Genomic DNA, 19,142 nt, shown 5'->3' with positions numbered 1-19,142 from the left:
AATCAGTGTTTTCAGGTCCCCTCTCTGTCTGAAGGGACTTGAGGCATTAAACAGTATTTGGGGGACTATGTGAAACCCCTCAGCTTCCCATGCTCTAATGTGTTTCTTCAGAAAACAGCAGCTTCAGCAGTTGAAAGCCACAGTATGCAAACATGCAAATGTGAGAACATGTCTCCAGCTCGGTGGCTGGTGTGCTGTCCCTGGAGCTGGGAGGTTCAGGCTTTGATCAGCTCTCCCATATGGACCCGTTCAATGGGATCTACTCTGCTAAAACATATGAACAGTTCTTGGGACTGCTCACATGCAGAAAACCCTGTGGAGTTTTCAGACAACTACAACATAGGCATTTCAGAGGAATCTTGCTTCAGAGCAATTTTAGCATGCCTTGTGGACTCAATTCCCATCTAGGATTCCTGGGTGTGCATCTTAACCTCTCCTTGTTACAAAGCTGCAGGTGAGGAGGATCAGGCGCTGCCCTCCAAAAGCACACTGACTCGAATTCAAACAGCGGTTAAAAGACACCCGCAGGCGGCTTGAAATTCTGCCCTTCTGCACGGAAACCCAGATCCCGCCTGCTTTCCGACGCCTTCCACGGCTGCTCAGCAGATGACATAACCTTAGTCGTGACTTACTGACACAGGTATTCAACTAAATAACGCGTGAAACAATGGAAAGGAAACGCCAAGGGTTTGACCAGCTCAGTCTCTGGGTTCGCTTGCGGTTCTGGGCAGTTCCTGCCTGCGCTGCTGTTGAGTCTCTCAGATAAGGAGCTGTGCTCAGCCGGGGGAAGTCCCTCCAGTCCCGCGGCGGCGGCGGCGGCCGCTTCCAGCGGCGGATACCGGCCGGGGGTCTCCGCCCGCCGTCGGGGGACGGCCCTGCTGCAACGCTCCCCGCATTCCGCGGCGGTGCGGGAGAAGCAGGGGCGGCAGTCCCCGGAACCCCCCCGGCTCCCGCATTGCGCCCCTGCCCACCCTGCAGCCCCAGCCCAGGGCGGCTCCGGAGGGAGGGACTCCCCAAACGTGGTTGCCCGCTGCTCTCGCATCCCCAGAGTGGGTTCTTTGGAAATGGGAGGTTTGGGAAGGGTGGGGAAGCCCCGTCCCAGGGACTCGGCAGGTGGCGACAGAGCACGGGCTTTGGGGGGTGCCCGGCGCGGGCGGGGGGGGGGGGCGGCTCCCCGGGCCGCCCGGGGCAGGGGTGCAGAGGTTCCGCTAATGCCACCCGAGCGAACCTTCTTCCTGGAGGGCTTCCCGTGAGGATTAAATATTTATTTTTACAAGTACTCTTCGAGAGAAATATAATGGTATTTTAACTTTCAAAATTTTTTTGTTTATCTCGCACATATACGTTTCTAGATACAAACATAGGAATAATCAGAGCATATACAGAAGCCTAAAATCCAACAGGCAAGGCGCAAGCCGCGGGCGACGGAGAAGGAGGGCTGGAGGCCGCTCTGCCAGCATCCTGGGCCGGCTCGGAAGGGCAAACCTGGCTCCGCATTCCCCGCGGCTCGGCCGCCGAGCGCTGCCTGCGGTGACGGGAAGCCCCCAGTGAGGTGAAGAGGCTGCGTCGGGCTCGAGCACCGTTCGGGGCTCGGGAGAGGCGGCGGGGGGCTCGGGCTGCCAGCATCCCGGCGGGATCCGTGGGATCGACCTGCCTGCAGCTCGTCGGGGAGCTGGACGGGACAGGCATTTGGCCGAAAGGGCTGTCCGTCCTTTCCCGCGGGGCGCTGGCAGGCAGCACCCGGCCCTTTCCGGGATGCTCCCGGTTCCGTGCCCTCGAGTAGGGACGGGGGAGCTGCAGAGCCTCGGGCTTAGTCCTACTATTTTCCCCTATAAAAAGCTCGAATAATTTTTTCCACCTCCTTTGTCGGCCTCGAGGAAGAAGAAGAAACGTCCTTCGAGACTCTATTAAAAAAAAAAAAAAGCAGCATCGCTTCTGCCGCTCAGTTCATTCGCCTCCTTCTCGAGTCCCTCGGAAAGCAAGATTAAAGGGGAAAGTCGCAGCTGTATATTTATGTTTTCATTGCTAGAAGGGAATTGATTTCCTTGCTTTTATTTTTGTAGTTGCAATACACAAGGGCGGATTTGCGTCACCAAAGCAACTTGCTGGTCGAGATAAAGTTGCACAAATATTGAAAAGGGAAGTGCTCGCGCTCATTATGAAGTTTTTCTCCGGAAGAAATAAGGATTTCTGCTGTATCCTAAAATACTAAAGCCGCTTCTATTTTGGGACAAATCTCGCAGGCACATCCGCTCATTTAGTCCGAGTTGGAACCTCTCAAAAAACAGGAGATGACCTGGACTGCAGCGAGCCCCGGGTTTCCTGCAGCCTTCTCCCTCCTTGCGCGGAGAGGAGGGGCCGCTGCCTCCCCCGGCAGCGCGGCGCGCAGCCCTGCGCGTCCCCGGGCAGGCAGGGAGGAGGCCTTTGGGGAGAAAGGACACCCTTGTCCCCAGGAAGATGGAGAGACCGGGGGGTGAGGCAGGTGCTCCTGGTTTCGGCCGCGAAGGGTGCGCGGGTGCGCAGCGCAGCCGAGCCCCGGGAAAGCACCTGCCCCTCGACCAGGACTCCCCGGTTCCCTCGCCCTCCTGAGGCGCAGCCCGGGGGTGAAGGGCTTTAGTGCGAGGCGTTCAGCTTTTCCTTTTGTGTTATTTTAGTGCTCGCCGGATGACAGCGGGATCCCGGCCTCCGGCGGCACCGAGGCAGCGGAGCCGCGGCCGTGCCCGCAAACGGGCCCGTCCCCCTGGTGCTGCTCATCCCACGGGCCCTGCACGGCAGCGAGGCGAGAGGAGTTTTGAAATCAGCTCCTAAAAGAAAACACACACCAAAAAAAAAAAACCAAACCAAACCAAAACAAAACAAACACCAAAAAAAACCCCAACAGCAACAACAAAGACACCGCGTTTGGTTTTTTGGTTTTTTTTTCTCCTTTGCCTTGACTGCCTGGTGAACAGGCACGGGCTGGTCCAACGCTCCCGGGTAGCAGTGGTAATTGCAGCAATAATTTAACGAGACGGTCTGAGGCCGGGATGCAGCACCCAAGGCACACTTCGTTGCCTGTCCCTCGGGCGGGCTGGCGCGGTGGCTCTGGCCGGCGGTGGGAACATGGGTGGAACCGAAGTCGTTCGATTCGGATTGAGAGCTAGAGGATAGTGCTGGGGTCAGCTGCCGTGAGGGAGAATGGGGGAGAGATGTAAGGAAAAGGGGCTTTCCGATGTCGGGGCGGGAAAAGTTGAGACATAATCAACATTTTCTTTCGCCTCCTTCGGGTTTCGGACACATCTTGGCAAGACAGCCCATCTTCATTTTTCGGTTTTGTCTCGTTAACGAGAACCAAACCAAAGCAAAGAAGTGCCTGGCTTTTCCCGGGGAGCCAAACTCACCTTTATCCGTTATAGCACGCGGTTATGGCTAAGGAACACGTTCACTCTCGCTCGCAGGTGGTTTCAATATTCCCACAGAAGCTACATCCTCATACCTGGCGAAAGAAAAATAGTTCGCCTTTCTGGCGGTTCCCCCAAAACCGTCAGAATTTGGGAAACGCTTTGGAAAAAAAATAATATGATATTTCTGAAACAAAATCAAAGCAAACTTACAATCGTCTGACCCGGCAGGCTGCTCAAAACGACAGCGACTGCTTTACTCATACGAAAACTAAAAATAAAGAAATAGTTGATTTTCAGAGTAAGGTCGGGACAAATGTGATGTTAGAGGGGAGGGGAAAAAGTGCGCCAAAGATGCTTTCATAGATTTGTCCCTAAATCATTGCAGTGAATATAGCATGTGATTCTGGTGTACTGGAAAAAAAATGTGGATAGTTCTGTCGTCAAATGTCTGAGAAATTATTAAGTAATTTTAAAGTAAAATTGGTCTGCAAGCAGATGCAGTCACCGGGATGGAGAGCCTGACAAAAATCTATCCTAAAATTACACTGTCGTCAAAATAATACTAGGTAATTAATCGCTACTAATGCAGGATCCAAGGTGTCCTGGGCCCAGAATATCTGGGAGCTCTCATAAATACATATATTGCATGCATCAGCATGGACTCCTTCTCTTCCAGACTATCCCAGGCTCATTTATCCGGGAAGAAAACACATGTCCTTGAGAATTATTTCCAAGAGAACAGACCTGCTTCCGATAGCCAAGAATTTCCCCTCGCGTTTCTTTCAAACGTTTGGAAATCGCGGTGGCAGCAAGCACGGCGATTTTGCGCTGTATTTTCTGGGGGGGAAGGGGAAAAGCGGTTTTTCAAAGTCGAGAGCGCAATTTAAGGGGGTATAGGCGTGTGTTAGGGTGTACTTTGTGGGGCAAACCGCTCCGAATCGCGTGTTCGGGGCCACGCAGCGGGCGCTGTGGGCGCGGTGGCCGAACCCAGCCCCGGCCCTGCGTGGGCGTGTCGGCGGGCGGTGCTGCCCGGCCCCGCGGATCGCGGATTGGGCGTGGGGAGGGAGCGAGGGCTGCTCGCTGCCAGAGAAAGTTTTGTGGAGGGGTGGATGTTTTTTTCTTCCCCCAGTGCGAGGAAAAGGGGTTTGGTTTGGGTTTGTTTTGTTTGCGCCGCTCTGCTCCTCGCCCGCTCGCTTTCTTCGTCTGGCTGTGGGTTCTGGGGACTTCTTTTTAATTTTCGGGGTTAATTTTTTCTTTTCGTCATTTTTTGGTGGTTGGCTCTCTCTCCTTGCCCCTCCGAGAAGTGCTCCACCAGCCGCCTCTCGCCCTGCCATCCCTCCCCATGCGCCCGAGGCCGCGGGCAGCTCCGCGGCGCGCACCCGGGAGCTGAGCTGCGGAGCGGCGCGTCCCCTCCTCGGGCAGGATGTACACGGCCGGGCTGGCTCCTTTCTACGCCTCCAACTTCAGCTTGTGGTCAGCGGCGTATTGCTCTGCATCGGGGCCGGCGGCCGGCGGCTGCTTCCCTCTGGACGCCGCGGCGGCGAAGAAGCCGTCCTTCTGCATCGCCGACATCCTCCACGCCGGCGGCGAGGCGGCGGCCGGAGCCGCCGACAGCCTGCCCGGAGGGCCCGGCACCGGTATGCCGGCCACGCTGGGAGCCGTGCACCACGGTGGTCCCTTCCACGCCACGGCCTCGCCGCTCCGGCCCACGCCCGTCGTGGCCCCCGACGCCCCCGCCGCCGCATTCCCGCCGCGCCTCTCGCCGCTCTCCACCGCCTACCACTCCCACCACCACCGCCCCCCGCAGCACCGGTCCCCAGCGGCGGCGGCGGCGGCGGCAGGAGGCGGAGGCGCCCCGGCCCCCGCCCGGCTGCCCGGCGGCCACACGCACGGCTCGGCGCCGGCGCCCGCCAGCAAGGACCTGAAATTCGGCATCGACCGCATTTTATCGGCGGAGTTTGACCCCAAAGTCAAGGAAGGCAACACGCTGAGAGGTAGAGAAATTGGTTTATCCGCTTTCCCTGCTAACGCTCTCGATGCTCTGTTACTTGTACTGTGATTAGCGACTACACCCGCGAGTTGAAAACTTTTCGATCTAGGCGAGAAAAGAATTATTAAAAAAAAAAAAGTTATAGATCAAAGTTTCTAACAGCTCTCACTGACCACCCCCCCCCCCCCCCCGCCACCTCCGTTCCGGCCTCCGCACGGCAGAGCCGGGGCTCAGGGCTTACGCCCCGGGGAAAATAGCGGTAGCGTGAAAGTAGCGAGCGGAGAGCTCCGCACTTCCCGGAACGGCCGGGGATTTCTGCCTCCTAGGACACAGCCCGTGTGATTGTTTCTCTTCAATCCATCTCTCCTCGCGGCCTGTAAACATCCTGACCAAGGGAGTAAATATGTCGGAGGATGTCTCGCTGCCGGGGCAGGGTCGCCTCTCCCGAGGAGAGCCCCTGGGGGCGGGAGATGGCTGCTTGGTGGCCCCCCGAGACCCTCCGACCGGGCACCCGCTCCGAGTCATTCCGGGTTGTCGGTCTCGACCGCGGTATAACAGAGCTCTCCTTGTTCCTGTGCTCGCAGATCTGACCTCCTTATTAACTACGAGCCGCCAAACTGGGGTTCATCTCCCCAACTTGCAGCCTTCCGCCGGCCAGTTCTTCGCGTCTCTAGACCCTATTAACGAGGCCTCTGCTATACTGGGTCCCTTAAACACAAACCCAAGGAGCTCAGTGCAGCACCAGTTTCAAGACACTTTTCCAGGTACATCTCGTCCTCCTCGACCCTCCCGTGGCACAGGGCCCTCCGTCCTGGAGTAGCCCCCTTCCTCCCGGAGGGACTCGCCAGGCAATTTTGCAAGGCCGGGTGTGTGTAGCGAGGTTCAGATTTTGGGCGAAGGCCGGGCTGCGTGGGAGGGAGGAAGAGCTGCCTTGGGCCTGATCTAGAGGACCGTCCCATCGAGTACAGGAGTAATAACCTGGGCCGAGAGAGAAGAAGCGGGGAGGTGGGAGAGGAAGAAGTTCGAGTTCCATACAGCTCCGCCCGCGCTCGAGGCAGCACAAGCTGACAGGACACGTACCCGTCGGGCAGGCAGAGCCATGCTGGCCCGGGCCCTCCTGCACAGCGCACTCCAACTCTTATTTAGATCGAATTAAGTCTTCCTTTCAGGCTGCAATATTAATAACGCCGTCTCCCCCTCTCTTCCCCCCCTTTTCTCTTCCTCTCCCCAGGTCCGTACGCAGTTCTAACCAAGGACACGCTGCCCCAGACGTACAAGAGGAAACGTTCCTGGTCCAGGGCTGTTTTTTCCAACCTGCAGAGGAAAGGTTTAGAAAAACGGTTCGAAATCCAGAAGTATGTCACCAAACCGGACAGGAAGCAACTGGCGGCGATGCTGGGGCTGACAGATGCTCAAGTAAGAATGGCTTCGTTTTTATTTCAAACCTTACTTCCAGTTTAGATGAATACCAGAGGGCAGTGAAGTTTCATAGTGATTTCTCTTCCTTTATCATGAGTGGGGAGCCTGTCTGAGGAGCTGCACCTTGCTCCGAGCATCTCTTGCGCCCAGGTTCCGTGGCATACCGCGACTCGGCGCGGAATTTTCGCCTTTCCTTTGGCCACCGAGGAGCAGGCTGGGCGGAGAGATGAGCAGGGCCAGGGCAAGCCATCAGTGTGCGCTTTACTGGAGTGCTGTAGGAGGCAGTTTAGGGCAAAGGAAGTAGAAGCGAAAACACTATTCTTAATATCCTTTTTTTTTTTTTTGTTATAGTTTCTTTTGTTCTAAATCTTTCCTTGCGTTGTGAAATCCTTCGTTCTGAGGAAGTGAAAACACTTCTTCAAACGGGAGCATTAAACGCCACTCTGTAATGATTCCACTATTGAGGCCCGCAGCGCACAGAATTGTATAACGTTGTGGTTTCTTGAGCAAGATTTGGTTTCCTGGAAGAAGAAGTAGAAGGAGAGAGGAAAAAAACCCCATCCAAACAAACAAACACGGGGAGGGGTGTGTGCGGTATTTAAATACACTAACTAGAAGGAGGAAAAAACCAAAAAAAGCCCTTTAGTCGCGTAAGGATGTGGGCAGCGGGAGGGGAGGACGGCGCCTCCTCATCTCCCCGCGTTGCCGGTCCCGGTGGAAGGGGTCGGGGCCGGGCGCTGCGCGGGGCGCGGTGCGGGGCGCGGTGGGGCCGTGCCGCCCGTCTAAGGGCGGCGCGGCCGCAGGTGAAGGTGTGGTTCCAGAACCGGCGGATGAAGTGGCGGCACTCCAAGGAAGCGCAGGCCCAGAAGGACAAGGAGCCGCCGCCGGAGCCGGAGCCGGCGGCCCAGCGAGCCGGCGCACCGCCCGCCGCCCCGGGGGAGCCCGAGTGCAGCCCCAGCCGCTCCGACGGCGACAGCGACAGCAGCGACGCTGAGTCCCTCGACATGGCCCCCAGCGACACGGAACGGACTGAGGGCGCCGAGCGGAGCCTGCCCGCCGCCGGGCTGGGCAAGTCCTCCGGCAGCACCGGCCTGCCTTCCCCGCCGCCCGCCGCCGCCAGCCCCGAGCCGCGGAGCGGTCTATAGTCGGGGCGGCCCGGGACCTGTGCGCTAATTTATGTCCCTTCCCCCGCCCTGGGAGCGCGGCAAGGCCGGCCCAGCACCGGCCCCGGCCCCGGCCCTGGCCTCGGCTCTGGCCCCAGCCCGTTCCCGCCTGTGGCCAGCGCCCGGCCCGGGGCGAGGGGTCGAGGATGCAGGCGGAGCGGGAGCCCCAGCCCCGGGGCGGCAGAGCATGAGGCGGCCGCCCTTCCCTCAGAGCTACCCGCAGGAGATCGGGGGATTTTCCCTTTTCTTCCCCTTTTAAAAAAAATTTAATCTCCGTTTCCCGCCTCTCGTTCTCTCCAAGGAAAATCCGAGCGAGGGACTGCGAGAACGCTCTCAGAAATACCCACCTTCCCCCCCACCCCACCTCCCAACCAATTTACAATGTGAAGTATTTTGCCAACGTCCTCATTGGTTGCAACTTGTTGCTTCGAATAATCCGGCCAAGAAATACTGCACTGACAAAATATATAAATATATATATATATATAACTCCTGTAAATAAAATGTTTGCTATGGTTTGTAGCCACGTCAGTCTTTTCACCAGGGGCGAGGGCTGGCGTGACTGCCCCAGCTTCCTTCACCCCGCTCGAAGGCAACAGCTGCCTCTCCTCGCCTCGGAGCCTCCCCAGGCAGCCTTTTTTTTTTTTTTTTTTTTTTTTTTCCCTTTTTTTTTTCTTATGAAAGCAGTGACAAGGACTGGATTTGATGACGCAAAGTTGTGCCCCCGATGAGAAAGTCACCAGTGGCATTCGTAGCCCCGCATGTGCCTGTGCCGTGTGAGGTGGCTTTTGGTTACGGATGCCAGGCAGGGCTGGGCTGCCCGACCCACCGCGACTCCCGGGCGCCGCTGTCGGGGCAGTTTTAGGGAGCAGGAGGGACACGACGTGTGTGATTTGTTTCGCTTCGCTTCTCTTTGCCGCGCTTTGCTGTCGCTCCGCTTCGCCGCGCGCTTCTCCGCAAGCCCCCGTGACGTCACAGCGCCGCTGTGCGACTCCGGGGGCTCGATGTGACGTCATAGAGGCACTGTGCGCGGCGAAGAGGCGGGCGGTGGCATGGGGGCAGGGTGAGCACCGGGCTGGGGCGGACACACGGCGGATTCTCCCCCTGCTCCGGTGGGTGCTGCTGGGGCTGGGAGCCTCCCGGTGCGTGCGGCCTGGCGGCTCCGCCGGGACTCCCCCGGGGTCCAGGCCGGGATCCGACGGCTCCGCTCGGGTTCAGAGTTAGCTTCGCCCTCGGAAAGATATAAAGCGCCGCGTTACTCCGTGTTCCGTTCCTCCCGGGCCACGAGGGAGGACGGGGCCTGCTTCTGAGGTATTCTGCTTCCCCCTCCTCACCTGCCAAGCAGCACGGATTAGGGCGATAGCCGCGGCGGTGAGCAGCCCCCGTGCTTCCCTCTGGGAAGAGAGTTTTTTGCTTCGGCACAGAAATCCGCGAGGGCAGGGAGGCTGCTCACGGAGGCAGGGGAAGGGCAGGAGAGGCCGAGCTGCCCTCCCTCTTCCCCACAAGCTCGGCCGATGGGCGCTGAACCTGGGACATCGTTAGAAAGAGGAGACAGAGGAATAAAGTGAAAGATCGGGAAAATGCCGGTGTCGTCCAGTGATGTGGAGGCGGGTGCACGTCTGGCCTTCGCCCGCTGCTTCTCAGAAGGTCCTTCGGGGCCGGGGGAGTTTTTCCGGGAAGGACGCTCTCCTCGGGGACCACCCTTGTTAGCGAGAGCAAAGCCCCGAGGAAAGGGAAACACCCATAGAATTCCCTCACCAGAAGCCCTGGGGAGAAGAAGCTGGGGCATACAGCAGGCCAAGAGAAATCTTGCGGGACGAAGAAGGGACAGGCGAATTGGTAAAAACGTGTAACCGAGAGGGCAGAGGCTCCGTCAGAGCCATCACAGGCAGGGTGATCTCCAAGGGGGGCGCTCACAAAGTTCTGATGCATTCTTGGATGCCCGCGGCACTCGCACGAGGTAGTGCTCCCGGGGCGCCGTCCCTGAACGACCCGTCCTGGGACAGAGAAGTGGGACGAGGGAAGAAAGGGCTGGAAGGGCTTTGTAATTTAATGTTCTGCCTTTAAAACCTTGCCAGGGAGGAATCGAGGGGGTGTCACGGCTAATCGGGGCACGGTGTGGGCCCTGCAGTTCGCTTTCAGCCCCACTCCCATCAGCGCAGGATTTGCCATGATGTTGGAACTCCCCTAAATGCAAGGGAAGCCGCGGGACAGATGCCCAGCGAAACACGACTGTTTCTCCTCTGATAAACCGTGGTGCGGCTCACGGAACCGCAGGAATTTGTTTGCCTCTTTAGTTTGCTTCCTGAAGACTATCCCGTGCAGGAGAGAGGGTTTTGGAGTGGCTCTTGTCAGATGAGAAAGGAAAAGCGCGTCGGGAAAGAGTTTCTCTTCCCTTGGGTTAAAGAAATCTGTGCCTCCTCCAACTCAGGGCTGGCTGCGCGGGTCTAGGCTCTCTCCACCTCGGCCTCCCCAAATAACGGGAGCAACGCCCGCCTGGACTTGGAGTCGGGGAGAGAGCGAGGCAATGCCTTTATGGCATAATTTTAAGATAACACAGAAAAGAAAAAAAAAAAAGAAAAAAAAAAGAGAGAGAGGGGGGAAACGGGGAAACAATGCTGTTGGGACTCAAGCTTTGGGTAAAGACATTCAGGTCGGAATGGAAGGGATGGGATAAAAATCCTTCGTCCTGCGCCCACTTCTTGTGCTCCGTGTACCTCGGGTGCTGTTCGGGTCAAGGGGCCAAGTGGCAGAGCGGGCGGGTGGGTTTCTTCCTCTCTCCCGGCTAAAGGAAAAATTAATTACATCTCTCTCCAGTTTGCCCCTGCTGTGCTCGTGCAGGTACAGCAAAGCCACGAAAACGAGTTTAGGAAAAGATGAGCCCATGGAGAGATTTGTGCCCGTCTCTTCAGGGAAGGAAGTTTTCTCCGTCCCGCGAGGCTGCAGTTACTGCTCTATTTCTTCAGGAAAAAATAGGGACAATGTCGTGACCGCAGGCAGCTCCAACGCCGTTGGCTGGCGAAGGCGACATGTCCGTAGCGCAACGCAACACCCGCGCTCCCAGAACAGATCAAAGAAAGCTTGGAGGAGCCTCTATTTTGTTTGCTTGCTATGGCCGGGTAACACGAAAGGCTTTTGATGCTGGTTGTCTCTGAACTAGAGACGCCCGAGCACACTGTTTTACTGTAGACACGAAAATCCCTGACGGTGTTTCAATAGGAGCAGCAGCTTTCGTGGCGGTCTCTTCACCTCCCCTAAATCCGCTGTGACTCTTTCCATGTCTGTGCCGGGCACCGCAACCCCCTCGGGCTCTCCCCGCCCGCCACAGCGCGGCCGGGTGACAGCGAGGTGTCGCGGCGGGGCCGGGGTCCCCACGCAGGGGCCGCAGGAGCTTCCCCGGCGCTGCCCTGGTCCACGCGGTCCCGGCCAGGGCAGACTCACCGCACAAACTCTCTTCGTCTCCTCACTTCCCCACCCGGACGCCCCGCAGAAATTTTTCGCGCTGATTTATAATGAAAAGTCGTACCAGAGACCAAGAAGCGGGAGCGGTACACGCTACCGCACGGAGGTTTTCCTGCCTCCTCCTGCCTGGCATGTATGGGAAATCGGATTAATACAGAAGCGGGAGGCCTCGCCGTGCCGCTCCGATATCCCAGCCCTGTCTGGGGGCATCCATACTCGCAGAGATGCGCAGCCGGGGTGATCAGAGCCAGGTCCGGCGAGCCTTCTTCCCGGGAAGCAGCTTACCGATAACCCCACCTTTCCCCGGCGCTGTGTTAGGAAGCCCAACGAGATACTTTTCTTTTCGCCCGATTTCTTACCAGAGACCTCCCATCTCCAGAGACCTGAGTCAACCTCACAAATAACAGCCACATTAGAAGAAAAACACCCAAAACAATAATGCAACAAAACAGAAGCAATATTTTAATTAAGGGATGCATGGTGCAAAAGGGCTGGGTGAAGAACTGGCCTCAGGGTCCGCCGCTGTCCTGCCCGGCGAGGACGGGGTGTCCGCCGCGGTTCCCCCACCTCGGTGCTGCTCCTCCCAGAGCCCCGTGGGCGCGGAGCCGGCGGCAGCGAAACCTGAGTTCGCCTGCCTCGTTAGCAGAGCGAGACCGGCCCCGCTCCTTAGGAAAATATTTTTATTTTATTTTAATGTCGGGCTTAAGCTGATGTCTTAAAAAATAATTGTTTTCAGACTCCAGTGCGCTCGGCATTGCCGTTTCACACTCGCAGGCACACACAGCTTTCCCTGCAGTTCATGCCTCGGGACTGCCTGGCGTCGGCAAGACAAACTGCAATCTCCAAAATGTCAACTTTTGCCACAATCTCGACTAAAAAAACCACCCCCTTCTTATTGCTGTTGAGCGCTCATCAGAAATAATGGCTGTTTACACAAAACCTTTATTCACTTTCTTAAATAAACACCAGTGAATTCAAATAAAGCAAAGCCTCAGCTATAATTCAAGCACAACGTTTTCTGTGTGTATTCTCGGCTGCGGACCTGGAGAGACTCCTCGGAGAGAAATATGAGGTCTCTTTTCAGAGTCCACGTCCATTAGCTAAATATGCTAGCTCACCTCAGCCAGGTTTATACTACTTCGGATTTCATTCCCCCCCCCCCCCCGCCCCCGACCCCTTTTTATGTTTTTCCCCAGCTAAAGCGGAAATATTTCGTCCCTTTCCCCCGGTCCCTTTTTACAGAGGTGTGGTCCGGGAGCTTTTCTTTTTAAATCCATTTGCAGAAGCCCCTTCCTCTTCCCTTGCACAGCCCCGGCTCGGGGGCGCGCTGCGGGAGCACCGCCGCCCTCCGCAGCCCGCCCGGCCGCGGCGGATGCTCGTGGCTCGGCGGGCGGAGGTAGCTTTGATTATAAGGGAAGGTGTGTGGCTAGTGGGTTGGTGAGCCCGGTGAGGCGATACCAAGGTCCCGCTTATCTCGGAAAGAACCACCTATAAACGCAGTTCGTACAGACCCACGACCTCAGGACCCGCGCAGGGAGCGGCGGCCCCGCCGTCCGTCGCCCCTGGAGGGAGCCGTGTCCGTCCCGGCGTGGCGCGGGGAGCACTGCCCTCCTGCTCCCCTCATCTCCGCCGCTCCCAGGCCGGGACTCGCGGCCCCAGCCCTAATGAGGTCCATTAAGCGTATTATTGATGTGGAGGTTTGCTGTGAGGTCCCGGCTGGAGGGAAGCGGGGCTCTGCTGCAGATATTGGCGCTCTGATCTGCACCACCTGGCTGAAACCAGAGAGCCGCCACTTCATTAATGGGTTTAGCCTTTGCTAATTGGTGTCTTTAGGAACCTTGCCAAATTCTGCTGCGCGATCTTTGGAAGCAGCTTTTGTTTTTCCTTCTGCCGGTGACATTCGTTGACGGCAATCAGAGCCGATCCCACTGCAGCGCCGGCGGCCCGCCAGGCAGCCCCCGACGGGCCGGGCTGGGCTGCGCGGCCGCTCCGGGCATCTCCTGCCCGCTGCTCCCTCCACCATCACCACCTACCATCGTCATCTTCAGCAAACGTGGAAACGCCGCAGCTGAGCCCCACAGCGAGCAGAGCCAAGCCCTCTCCTCTCGCCTCGGTGCCGGCTGCGGCAGGTGACATGAGTGCAGGTGGGGCGAAAGGAGCCCTGTGACCCACACTCCCCCTGCGGAAAGCAAGCACGGGGGCCGGGGCTGTCCCTGTCCGCCGGAGCAGTGGGGAAAGCGGCGACGGGGCCGATCCCGGGGAAAAGGGGAGCGGCATGGGTAGTGTTCGGCCGTGCCAGCCCCGCTCCCGCAGCAGCCCGGAGTCGCGGCGGCTCCCCGGCCCCGAGAACCGGCGCTACGACCGAGCCCCTTTCGTCACCCGCCCTCGGGGTCAGCTTCATTCCCGGCCCCGCGGCTCTGAGCAGCTTTTCCGAGACTCAAACGGCCGTAGCTAATGAAATCCGCTCACCGCAAATCACAGAGCTCTGCCGTATACTATAATCAAATTTCTGCTTGCCTTAAAAAACCCGGGTCGCCCTCCTCCACCCCCGTTCTCCGGGCAAACCCCAAATCAAAGGTTTCTAGCCATCACAGCCCTCCAGTTATGCCTGGTCCTAGGCCATCTGTCCCGGCCTTCGTGCCATCGCCTGCACTTCCCGCCCCCTCGCGATGACCAGTTCCTTTCCTCGGCCACGAAAACAGGCGGCTGCTCCGCACCACCCCTGTCCACTTGGTCTGTCACATGCATGGCAGAGTGGGGGTGATGAAAGGATGGGGATGGTGGAGAGAACACAGAGATTGGAGAGTTTCTTGCCCAGCAGCCCAAGAGAGGGGTCGGTGGGGAAGTGACACGCTTTCACAAACACACACACACACACAAACACACACACACACACAAATCACTCCAGCCTCATTTCCCGGGTAATGTGTCACCAGCCGTGTAAGTCAAGTATTCAGGGGTCAGGCACGGCGTGATAAATCACGCCGAGCAGGGATTTTATCCTCCTCACATCACCGTCGTCACCGGGATTTGCTGAAACACTTCGTGGGCTGTGCCCTGGTGCCGGCCCCGAGGCAAAGGATCAGAACCGATACGAAATGAAGAGGCACTCCGCCCCCCCCCCCCACCGCCTAACCTGGAGCCCGCCCGGCCTTGGTCCATTTAAGTCGAGCTACAATGGCTGTGACCCGTGCGGGGCCGGGACAGACCCCCCCCAGCTCCATCTGACTCCCGAGCCCGTGCCTGAACGTAGCCATGGAAAGCAAGAGGAAGCAGGATGGGATGCGGCATGGAACCGGTCTGTCTCCCTGAAAACAACCCAGTACGATTCTAAAATGCATGAGCTCCCAAGCTGACCCGCGTCGCTAGAGCGCTCCACGCTTCCATGGACGAGCCCAAGACCTGGCCCTAAGCCTTGTCATTGTCCTTTGACACCACATAAATAAAACATGTGGTTGCAGATGAAAAATAACTTGAGGGAATTACAGCCTGTGTTTTCCAAGCAATCATTTGAGCTTATCTATTATCATAATTATTTTAACGACGGTAGAAGTATGTCGGAATTCTCTTTTTCAGCGCTTTCATGCAGAAATCCGTACGTAGGTATTGGAGTATGGACATGGCCATATATACACTCATATTTATATGTAAAAGCAGCTCATTGCAAATACCTGTCTGTGTAAATGACTGGACCGTGCGAGGTATCAATGTCTTTAAAATACCTTTTCGGGAAAAGTGCCTAGATTACAGGCATGTTTAATTCCTGGCCATAACGAGATCTGTCTGGACCCTAACAGAGATGCCCAGGACAGTGACTATAAGATGACTTGATGAAGTAGCGTGAGCTTAGTCTACAAAAATGGGCTGTTGATGAGGAGAAAAGGGCCTAGACTGCAGCTGATACAACAGCCCCTTCTTATAGCTACAACCTTTCAGCACGGCTCGGGAGATGGTATTTTTACCAGAGGTGTAACAGGGAGGATGTGGAGCTTAGTTTTGGCTCGGGCTTGGCTCTGTACGGCTTCCCTTTTTACTGTAGCTCTTCAGTTCTCTAGAACTTAATACAATACTTAATACCGTTCGCTTCACAGCATTGTATTTACAAGGACAAATCTTAATGGGGATCGTCCGCCTCAAGAGGCCCCTTCCCCATCCCCGGAGAGTCCCCTCCCGCCCGCACCCACCAGCGACTGTGACTGCAGCCGTGGCGCGTTAACCGCTGGTGGGTGAGGAGGAAGAGCTCTCTACTTTATCATCAAAACTTTGAAACTTTGGGAATGATGTCCGGGATGGGGTGGAGGTGGGAAAGGTCCTGACGCCCCCTCCGGAGCTGCGGATTGCTCGGACCCCCGCCATCCCTCGCCCCCGCAAACCCCCGGGCGGAGCAGGCCTGAGGGGCGGCCCCGCGGCCCCGGCGGGATCGGGCTCCTCTCTCCGCTACAGTAGAGGTGTTTATTTGTGCGTGCATCCCCCCCCTCCCCCCCCATAAATCCCACCATCTATAATCATTATCTACATGGAAACTTTTGCCCACTGAAGCCCCCAGGAACCTCCCCACCTCTCCTCCCCTCCCCCCACCAGCCCTAGTTAGCGGTGATGATTTTAAAAGCATGCGATGATCTAAGCCCTAATACTAATATTATGCATCATTTGGACAGGATAACCATGCCACCTTGTCAAACGCTGCCTCTTTACACAACCCATTTGCTGCATCGCAGAGTCATAACGGCGGTGATGGATGGGCCGGGGACTCCCCCGGCGCCCCCCCGGCCGGGCAGGAATGCGGGCGGGCGGAGCCCCCGCGTCCGCGGCCGGCCCGCACCCCGCCGGCGACAATTTATGGTGTGTGTATATTTGCTGGCTCCAGATATCGGCAACGTAATGGATGGTTATATTTTATGAATCCGAGGCACGGATCTAGGGACTCGGGAGTCCCTTCCATGTATGGTGCACTCCTGTCTCGCCCTTAATCCGCCCGGCAGGCAATAAACTTCCCCGCTAAATGCACCGGGAGATAACAGACAACTTTCATTGATTACGAGAAAATGCTCGAAACCAAATAAAGGGTTTTTATGAGGATCCCTGCGAAGACCCCGTTTCCCGCAACCATTAAGAGCAATATCGACGTTATACTGTGTGTAAACTGTGAACTTGTTTAGCCATAAAGGTTGGAGCGGGCGGGAGGCAGATTTTCATGCTCGCCGAGAGGAGCCGGGCTCGGAGATGCCACCGGGCTGCCAACCCGGAGGAGAGTGCCCGCTGACCTTCAGGACTCCCCTTCGGTCTCTCTCTCTCTCTTCTCCCTTGTTGAAGGCGTCGGGAACCTCTCCCAAACCTGAAAACAGAGAGCACTGGGGCGCAGCACCGCAGATGCTGAGCCGGGAAAGAGGGAAAGGCACCTCACAGCGGCGTATGTAGCGGGACCCGTGAGAGTCATCGCCCGGGCGTACCCCTAGGGGAGCATGCGGGGGAGTCCACTCCCATTTTAAAGTGGATGATGGTGGAAGGTTGCTTCATTTTCCCCCTCTTCCCACAGGCCTGGGTGGGGGTGGTGCGAGAAAAGAGGCGAATTTTTGTATTTTATTGTATTCCGACCGTCTTCTTTGTAGCCTCAGAGGTGTAAGGGGCGTTGAAGTCTCCGCCTGGAAGAGGGATGATATTGGGGCGGGCGGGGAGAGGGAGGACCGGCATCAGGCAGCCGGGCTCTGCCCAGGGACAAGGTAGAGACCTACCCGGGGTGGCTTCACTGTCCCCCGGGGTCTGCACCTCCCCTCCCCGCCTCCGCCGAGGGCACAGACCGCTTCGGGGAAAACAGTTTAATTCTTCCGTAACACACTGCAGCAGCACACGGACGGGCAGGGGCTGCCAAAGGCATCACGAAAATCTGAACTCCAACTACGTTCCTGACTTTGAAACAGCAGTGAACGCATAATTTTTTTTTTTTTTAATTTTTGGGGGCGGCGCTCAGTCTTTTGAGCCCAATCCTCTAATAAATTGCTTTAAGTGTCCCGTGGCTTAATTACCGCTGGTATTTCTGTCCATAGGCAGTAGGCTCGGAAGTCACAAATGTTATTTTCTCCTGCAACCTCATTGTCAGCCTTCAACAGCAAGAAGCAAACGGTGTTGAGGTTTCCCCCCCTTGTTGTTCTGTTTGCCGCACTTGGGAAGGTAACTGTGAAATCACTCAGTGTCTGCGAGTTGTATCGCATTTTACTGGAAAGCCATAAACCCGTCTCATTCCCTGATGTTTCATGATTTACTTACGAGCATAAAGGAAATGCTTGAGCAGTGTTCCCTCTGCAGTTCTATTCGGTGAGGGAAAGCCAAGGGAAGATGCTAATATTGCCATCTCATGTTACAATTTATCGCGTCTACCAAACTGGAGGTGTATACAAACCAAGGTGCCATGGGGTTCAGTTTCTGAGACGCAGCCCATAATCTCAGGGGTCACACTCACCGGCCCAGTGAATTATTTAGCCTGCCCTTTATTGTTGTTAAAACGTCGGCTTTCATTCAAACAAACAGAGCGATCCAGAGCCGTTCATCCGGCAGAAGTCCCGTGAGCAGGATGTCCCGGCAGCGATGCCGTGCGTGCTCAAGTCACCCAGCAGCCCCTCTGCTCTGTCACTGCTCACGCCGAGCAGGATTGTCCCCTCACTAGCGATCTGCACAGGGGCCCTTGCCTTCCCCGTGCAAACACCCTCCCTCCAGCCCACCATGTGCTTATGCTTTATCTCTAATATGTGTGCTTCTCTATGCACACACTTATAACATTATGCTGGCCCTTGTTTTTAATTAGCCATTTTAAATTTTTTTTTTTAAGATGTAGCTTCATGATGTATATTTAGCCCATTAGCAAAATCAGCTGGTGAGAACCAAACCCAAACAGAAAAGACATGAGCATCAGTATGCACAGAACTGGAAAACATTTGGAAGGTTGTTTATACAGTTCAAGTAATAAATGAATAGTTGGTTTATTCTTCAATCAGGAAAAAGCCATTAAGGTTTGTTCAGCTCTGGTCTGTGGGAAAATAATTTCTTTGATTGAGTTCCCCCTAAAGACCCCCTGAAGTTTTCTCTCCTCTGTCATGAACATTCTGCTCTTTCCTGTCTTCCGGGCAGAGGGAAGAGTAGGAACTCTGGAGAAAAGCAGCTTTTCAGCATCTTGAATTTCACTTCACATCTGTCTTCCTACCTGCTGATTTAATTTCTCTTTGCATTCGGGACCTTTCTAAATCTGCCTAGAGAAAACTGTGGAATAGTGAGAGTTGTGTATCATCTTTTATCAGCTTTTTCTTCCTTGCTTGTGGCCAGTGTTGCAGCTCTGAAGGAAACAGACATTGGAAGGCAGGGGCTGAGGAGTGGGAAAGCACAGCATGGAAAGAAATTCAAGTTGAGGAATGAGAGGAATGGATAAAAAAAGGTAGGACTGATGACTTTTTCATTGCATAGATTTCCTTCAGGAGCAGTGGTTATTGATCCTGGGTCCACTTATTTATTTAGTGTGTTTCTGAAATGCATGAGCTCCTAAGCTGGCCCAGGTCACTGGAGCACTCCACACTTCCATGGATGAGCCCCAGGCCTGGCCCACAGCCTCATCATTAGAAAGGAGCTGTTCTCCAGCCCATGTACCCGCTGGCAGGGTCACTATGCACCATTTAGTGACCACTGCCCACCCACTCTGGGGTCACACTGAACCCCAGAGACCAGCAGGCTGCTGCCATG

At 56.2% G+C, this 19,142-nt stretch overlaps 1 protein-coding gene across 1 annotated transcript; it reads left to right on the top strand.

Annotated features, from left to right (window-relative positions):
* The first annotated feature begins 4,806 nt into the window (after positions 1 to 4,806).
* HLX (H2.0 like homeobox) lies at positions 4,807 to 8,477 on the top strand. The gene is made up of 4 exons (XM_066568484.1): positions 4,807 to 5,377; positions 5,958 to 6,137; positions 6,605 to 6,789; positions 7,596 to 8,477. The coding sequence occupies exons 1-4, from the start codon at positions 4,807 to 4,809 to the stop codon at positions 7,935 to 7,937; spliced, it is 1,278 nt and encodes a 425-aa protein (XP_066424581.1). The 3' UTR covers positions 7,938 to 8,477.
* Positions 8,478 to 19,142: the final 10,665 nt, after the last annotated feature.

The sequence above is a fragment of the Molothrus aeneus genome, chromosome 33 (genome assembly GCF_037042795.1).
Source record: "Molothrus aeneus isolate 106 chromosome 33, BPBGC_Maene_1.0, whole genome shotgun sequence".
In the NCBI taxonomy this organism is placed as follows: Eukaryota; Metazoa; Chordata; class Aves; order Passeriformes; family Icteridae; genus Molothrus; species Molothrus aeneus.
The sequence above is the reverse complement of the archived record's forward strand: the minus strand, read 5'-3'. Positions and strand labels throughout refer to the sequence as shown.

Bases quoted from the DNA above. Each gene is read 5' to 3' on its own strand.
- HLX (XM_066568484.1), top strand. From the start codon at position 4,807: ATGTACACGGCCGGGCTGGCTCCTTTCTACGCCTCCAACTTCAGCTTG. The intron at 5,378-5,957 runs GTAGAGAAATTG...CTGTGCTCGCAG, and splicing joins GGAAGGCAACACGCTGAGAG to ATCTGACCTCCTTATTAACT. The intron at 6,138-6,604 runs GTACATCTCGTC...TCCTCTCCCCAG, and splicing joins GTTTCAAGACACTTTTCCAG to GTCCGTACGCAGTTCTAACC.